We start from the raw sequence: 7,311 nt of genomic DNA on the forward strand, positions 1-7,311 counted from the left end.
TAACATTATAGTATTATATATTACGATAGATCTAATTTTTATATGTTATAAATTTTTTAAAAATATATAAATAACATAATATAATATATTATAAATTTAGAATTTGAGTTGGGTTTAGGCCTTAAATGTTTAAACCCGAGCTTAGTCCATATTTTGAATAGGCCTATTTTTTTTTTCAAAACCTTCCTAAAATTTGGACAGACATTCGGGCTTGGACGGGTAGCTCGACTTTGAACAAGTATAGTATAAATTGATAGATAGATATTTGAATATATTCCTTAGATGCAAGGCAAACCAAGAAAAAAATAGGGAGTAAATTTGAATAATAAATTTTTAAAAGACTAAAAATTAAAATTTATCATTGTAACTTAAGATTTTATAAATTAAAAGAAATTCAACTGAAATATAACCATATTTTAGGGGTTAAAATGTAATTTTAACTATTAATTGGCTTGTAATTTTGTTATTTCTAAAAAGACTTATTTACAATTTTATCAATTTTTAGCGGCCAAGGCTCTTGTGTCACACTAAGTGCTCCAAAGAAGTAGGTAGAGTGCATTAATCCTACATCTGAAAAGAAAGGAAAGGTCCTTAGTTGTATAAGTGAGTGTACTGAACTATCTATTAGAAATGTCTTCTGAGAATAGGACAATGGTTCATTGACAAGTGGTATCAAAACAACCATTGATCATACAATTTAATGTCATTTGAGTAGCGATGACAAAACTTGAACCGTCTGATTGATTTTAATCCACTCCAAATGGAGTGAATTCTTTTTTAAAAAAAATAGTGGATGCGGTGAGGGACTAGATGAGATGGATTTTTTCTTTTGCATAGTGAGTATGGAGCGGTTATAGTAATTGCTTGCTCGATTTTGTCCCGCTCTACTATATAAAATTACAATTTTATCATTGTCTATATATAACTATTAAAATGGCAAAAATGTAATAATGTATTATAGAAAAAAGATCCATATATTTTATGCTTACATATTTTTTGAAGAATTATTTTTAAATATTTACTTGACTTAATATTGAAAATATTAAAGATATGTAGCAAAAATTAAATCGAAGTAGAGCAAGGTGATGAGATGGGGATGAATGCATTCTACATCCATGGAGGTGGTAGTGGATTTCAAAATTATACATCCATAATAGAGCGGGACAGGTGGTGGAATAAAACATGTCAAATGTGGAGCGTTGGTGAGTTTAACAACATCCACCTCTAACTCGCTCCATTGCCATCCTTACATTTGGTTATATTAATCCAACATTGAAAAACAAATTTGTGTTGCATATCCTATTAGACATTTCTTTTGGGAAGAGGGTAACAGCCCCATGATACTTGCATATCATTTTTTTATCACTAAATATGTATAATTAAAAATAAAATTTTATAGACATGATTATTGTAAATATTTTTTAAAATTTATTTATAAAAACATTTTCATGTATTAATAATGTACTAAAAAATACATAAAATTAAAATATATCTGGAGGATAATTCATACATGACATATGCACATGGTGGGGCTCAAACTTGAGTACTAAATGTTTCTGAAACTCGATCTCTATTAACACATTGGCAAAAACAAATTCTTATTAAATAAAGGGATAAAGCAACATTTAGTTCTTGAATTTGATCATTTTTTTTCAATTTGGTCCCTAAACTATTTTTATTCACATTAGTCTCAAAACTTGTCAACTTTTCTCAATTTAATCCTTGAACTTGAATTAAGTCCACGATCGATGACACGACACTATGATATTATACCACCCCATCACCTAAACTTTTTAAAAAGATTATGACCGTCAGTTTGATTTCAATTAAATAAATTATTAAATTTTTTTATAAATTAAAAATATAAAAAATAAAAACCTAGTTTAACCAACGACTCAACCATTTTTTTTATCTTGGTTCAAACAATTGGTACTGATTAGCGGGTTAATCGATTGTTTCCCTTACTCTAGACCGGTGTACTGATCAATTCACAATCTAATCAGTTTGGATTATTAAAAAAAATCCCAAATGGATTTGAACTGTGAAAATTTGAATTGATTTCATTTTAGATTAATTTGAATAAAACCAAAATATTACACAATAATTATATTTTATTTTTAAAAATTGAGCCGGATAAACTAAAGGGTAAACTATACCCAAGGTCACTAAACTATTACTAAGTTTACATTTTGGTTACTCAACTTTAGAAAGTTACAAAATGGTTATTGAACTATTCGAAAGTTTCTATTTAAGTCACTAAATTATTCAAAATTTTTTATTTAAGTCATTGGATTGTTAAGTTTTTTTTTAAAGTCTGACCAGTGATTTGGAAATGACGATTTGACGATTGGTAAAGTGGATCAGTACCCATCGACAAGTTAAAGAACATACCTTAGATCCAAGTCAATCTAACAGTTACTGCTGGTGATCGAAGAAGAAAGTTGTTTGGATTTTGATTCATAAATTTGTGATGTTCAAAGCTATTTCATGAAAAAGATTAAACCGCAAAAGAGAAGGGTAATGAGAACTTTCGATTGGTGGAGACGGTGCAAATAGAGAAGGCCATATAACAATGGTTTTAACAACCCAATAAATTAAATGAAAACTTTCGAATAATTCAGTAACTATTTTGTAACTTTTTGAAATTGAGTGACCAAAATGTAATTTATTAATAGTTTAGTGACCTTGACTGTAGTTTACCCTAAAATAAACCATTCAAGTTTAATTGGACGGGCCCGAATCGACCTTCAAAGCCTCTGTTCCAAGTCCAAACGCAAAGCTTTTATTTATTTATTTTTGTATTCGAATTGGGGGGAGATTTGTGGAAAATTCGTAAAAGAGCGAAGAGTTTCTTCAATGAATGGCAACCGTAGCAGCGCCACAGCACCACCATCACCACCACCATCCGGCGTCGCTAGAGGAAGTCCGTACGCTTTGGATAGGAGACCTCCAGTTTTGGGTCGACGAGTCCTACCTTAACTCTTGCTTTGCTCATACCTGCGAGGTTCCCATACTTTCCTCTCTCACTCTTACTTTATATATAATACACAAATTTATGTATGCTATCCATAATATTTATGGTTTTATGTCTTTCGGGGATTGGAATAGATTTGGGTGTTCATCGTTGCTTAATTTGATTTGAATACTGTACATCGTTGTGGGAACTTTTATGTAATGTACTTCGTTGCTTAATTTTGGGTGTTCATCGTTGCTTAATTTGATTTGAAATCCTAATTCGCTAGGGATAGTCTTCTCACTTGAACATAAAACGTTTTATTGAATTTAAATGTATAGTTTTTGTGTTTACATAAATACATAATTTCAAATATATAATTTCTGAAGTTTGTGAATTATTTTTTTTAATGATTTTATGGTAAACTATAGGCTAATGGGAATAATAGTTTTACTGAAACGGAGTGCTAGTGTTCCCTGTTTCGGAACATGTGTAAGTTGTAACAATTTGAAAATGGCAAGGGAGATGGCAATTTCTGGTAGCAAAGCTTTTATGTTTTAAAAAAAAAAAAAAATCTATACGATATATATAAACAAGGATGTTGATGTTGGTGAAGTATTAAGTTTTACCATGTTATTTGAAATTATCCTTTTTCACATAGTTTTAATAGAAAAATTATTACTTGAAAGTATATCCTATAAGAGCTCGAGTTCTATATCGAATTCTGTCAAATTATCAAATGAGTAGGGGTTATGGTGTATAAAAGCAATTTTGTACGTGTGTATATATTATATATATTAAGTTGTTTAGACCTCCCTTGTGTGCATTCCAATTGTTGATTCAAGCAATGATCGAACTTGTGAAAGCTCTGGTGATTTTTCAAGCATTGTTGCGAACATTCACCATATTTTGGTAAATTTAAAGGTCGGGTAGTATTCAATTTTATCATACGCTAAAGCTTGACAATGTACTCTTTTTTTGTTTAACTAAAATGTTGTAGAGTTTTATTTGATGTTACATTTGAAATGAGCCATTGTTTCCTAATTTCTGCAGCTAGTCTCGATAAAAATTATACGCAACAAGATCACTGGACTTCCCGAGGGTTATGGATTTGTGGAGTTTGTTTCTCATGCAGCAGCGGAAAGGATATTGCAGACATACAATGGGACACCAATGCCTGGAACTGAACAAATGTTCAGGTTAAATTGGGCTTCATTTGGTGCAGGAGAAAGACATAATGACCCTGGCCCCGATCATTCTATTTTTGTAGGGGATTTGGCGCCTGATGTTACAGATTATCTATTGCAAGAGACCTTTCGAGCTCATTATCCATCTGTTAGAGGTGCCAAGGTTGTGACTGATCCAAATACTGGACGCTCGAAGGGATATGGATTTGTTAAATTTTCAGATGAGACTGAGAGAAACCGTGCTATGACCGAGATGAATGGTGTCTATTGCTCAACTAGAGCTATGCGCATTAGTGCAGCAACACCAAAGAAGACCACTGGTTTTCAGCAGCAATATGCTGTGGCGAAAGGTCTTATTCCTTTATTAACTTTGACCTAAAGAAATCCCCAGCCAGATTAATTTATGTATTTCCCATCCTCCAAAATTATGTGCTTATTTTTTATCCATTGCTTTCATGTGGCTGCCCTCTGCTTGAATGTCCTATCGTTTGTTGCCATTTTGAATACAAAGGTGCATAACAAAAAAGAGACAGAACTTGATAAATTTATCGACTTTTAGAACTGGTATTTGGTTCCTTTTCTTCTAAGGTGGGCTTGATGAAGCAGTAAAGAAAGGAAGTAATATTATTTCGTACACCTTGTAGATCACACCCCTGATATCATACCTGTTTACAATTGAGTCTCCTTGCAGCTTTCTTGCCAGTTCCATGGCGATTTAAGATTTTTTATTCATATTCTCCTTGTTTGTTAGTTTAGACGAGATGTGAGCATGACTTAATATCAACAAGGTACTTATTTATGCTGGAGCTTGAATATCTGTGCCTATATCTGCAAGTACATTGCTCTTTGGTACTGTATCTGCTTTAGATATTAGATACATCATACTTGTATGTATTTAGACTTACAAGCATGCAAGAAGGTGAAAAATTGTAAAATGAATTTATTCACGGTTTTTCAGCAGCTGTATATCCAGCTCTCGCATACACAGCAACAACCATGCCGGTGCTTCCACCAGATAATGACCAAACAAATACCACTGTAAGTGAGGCATACACAAGTTGTTTCAGATTATTTCTTTCTTATTGACTAACCATCCTTCCTTTGCAGATTTTTGTTGGCAACTTGGATCTAAATGTCACCGAAGAGGTATTGAAGCAATTTTTCTTGCCATTAGGAGAAATTGTGTGTGTCAAGATTCCTGCCACCAAAGGATGTGGTTATGTACAGTTCACGAACAGGTAAAGAACAAGTGAAAAACATGATTACGCTAGTGAATTCTTGAAGTGTTCTCCACTTGGTAGTTGGTAGTTTTCAAAGGGTGGGTCTCCACTTATTATATAGCTGGCCTGTCAATGTTCTATTTCTCCTTTGACAAGATTTGGCGGACGAATATAAATGATTTAGCAGTAGAAATAGTCATGTTCGACTGCCTTCTTTTCCTCTTATTACCTCTTCCCTTTATCCAATCTAATGCCTAATGTTTTTAACATTTTATTTTTTTCTGTCTGCAGGAATTCTGCTGAAGAAGCCATACGGAGGATGCAGGGGCAAATGATTGGTCAACAAGTTGTCCAAATTACTTGGGGTAGGATCCCAACAGCAAATCAGGTGGTGTTTCTCATATATCAAATTCACACTGCGATCAATGTTATACGGCTAACTGGTTTTAAAATTTTCATGTCCCAAAGCATAAATTTTGGTTTGAAATGAAAATGGAAGAAATGCTGGTATTTTTTTTGTTAAAAATAGGATGAAATGGACAGTGGATAAATTCATGTAGTAAAAGCTCAATTGTTGTCATGCATGCATGCATGTATGTATTACGTATGTATGTGCTGGATCTTCTTATAGGTAGTTAACATACTTTGCTTGACAATATTTGGCATTACTTATTTTAGGACCTACCTGGTAGCTGGGGCGCACAAATAGATCCTAATCAGTGGAATGCTTATTACGGTTATGGACAAGGCTATGATGCTTACTCTTACGGGGCTACCCAGGATCCCTCTCTGTATGCGTATGGTGCATATGCCGGATATGCACAATATCCTCAACAGGCAAGTGATCTAGGCCTATCAGCATTAGCATTGCATCTAAAATATATTGTTTGTTACATAAAATGTGATATTTCTTTAGATCTTTAGAAACAATTTTGCATTGTAGGTTACTACACTTTCAATCATTATTTTCCTAGTTTGTCCTTGTCGGTAATTACATTAGGAATGAGCACTGCTTTATTTACGAAATGACATCGTTCAAAATTTTTTCTTTTTCTTTGGGAATCAAGAGACTTTTTCCATTTACATTACCGAGAAGCTTTGTAAGCATATAACGTGACTTGCCAACACTGAATCCGAATTAGGAACTTTCTTCAGCTATCTACTTTTCTAATTCTGAACTTAGAGATGTTACTATAGTTTGAACGAAACCTTAGTCTGCTTACAATGAATTTTACAGGTTGGAGGTTCTCAAGAAATGGCAGCTATGGCTGGTGCTGTAGAACAAAGGGAGGAACCATATGATCCGTTGGCAACACCCGATGTCGATAAGTAAGGTTTCTCACCCCTAGTTCTGTAATAAATTGTGGGTTGAAAATGGTTTCCTGGATAATTAATTTCAAGTCCATGATTTTCATTGCTATAGGTTAAATGCCACCTACCTCTCTGTTCATGGAAGTGCCATATTAGGCAGGCCCTTATGGCAGAGAACTTCCTCTATCACGCCACGAGCTTAACCATCAACTTTCCCGCCGTTGTTGTTCTTGGATTTAGTTGGTTGAATCTTCCCACAAGAGGTAAAAGAGGAAATGACAGATTTTAAAAGCTTGATGTTTTTCTTCCTACATATATGATACAATTGTAGTGCCCTTAGGAATGAATATTATTGACACATAATTTTGATTGTAGCTTTATTTTATATTTTGTTTAGCATTATTGCAGTGTTGGTAGATATAAGCTAATCTTTGCATGGTTGCATATAAGTTATTGTTGATTGAAGTTGGTGTTTCTTTCTTATAGAAAACGTTTTAATGTTGCAATGGTTGTACCATCCATTTTCGGTTTAAGAAGAATCATAAAAAGGGAAAAAGTTATAAACAAATGATAATAGAAAAATTAAAATAAATATTTAAATTAATTTGAATGATTCAAACAGTTTCTTTTTACTCGAGTC

General features: G+C 33.1%; 1 protein-coding gene across 2 annotated transcripts; it reads left to right on the forward strand.

The window, feature by feature from the left end:
* The first annotated feature begins 2,750 nt into the window (after positions 1 to 2,750).
* Positions 2,751 to 7,073, forward strand: LOC121220168 (polyadenylate-binding protein RBP47B'). Of its 2 annotated transcripts, none has more exons than XM_041099441.1 (8): positions 2,751 to 3,004; positions 4,007 to 4,490; positions 5,102 to 5,178; positions 5,248 to 5,378; positions 5,652 to 5,748; positions 6,039 to 6,197; positions 6,598 to 6,689; positions 6,784 to 7,073. In XM_041099441.1, the coding sequence occupies exons 1-8, from the start codon at positions 2,861 to 2,863 to the stop codon at positions 6,872 to 6,874; spliced, it is 1,275 nt and encodes a 424-aa protein (XP_040955375.1). In that variant the 5' UTR covers positions 2,751 to 2,860; the 3' UTR covers positions 6,875 to 7,073. The 2 variants fall into 2 exon arrangements, with proteins under 2 accessions (XP_040955375.1, XP_040955374.1); XM_041099440.1 differs by having other exon boundaries at positions 2,753 to 3,004; positions 5,099 to 5,178.
* Positions 7,074 to 7,311: the final 238 nt, after the last annotated feature.

The sequence above is a fragment of the Gossypium hirsutum genome, chromosome D08, assembly GCF_007990345.1.
Source record: "Gossypium hirsutum isolate 1008001.06 chromosome D08, Gossypium_hirsutum_v2.1, whole genome shotgun sequence".
Taxonomy (NCBI): Eukaryota; Viridiplantae; Streptophyta; class Magnoliopsida; order Malvales; family Malvaceae; genus Gossypium; species Gossypium hirsutum.

Excerpts from the sequence above, each read along its gene's own strand:
- LOC121220168 (XM_041099440.1), top strand. The coding sequence starts at position 2,861 with ATGGCAACCGTAGCAGCGCCACAGCACCACCATCACCACCACCATCCG. Across the intron at positions 5,179-5,247 it reads ATGACCAAACAAATACCACT|ATTTTTGTTGGCAACTTGGA; the intron begins GTAAGTGAGGCA and ends CTTCCTTTGCAG. Across the intron at positions 5,749-6,038 it reads GGATCCCAACAGCAAATCAG|GACCTACCTGGTAGCTGGGG; the intron begins GTGGTGTTTCTC and ends TACTTATTTTAG.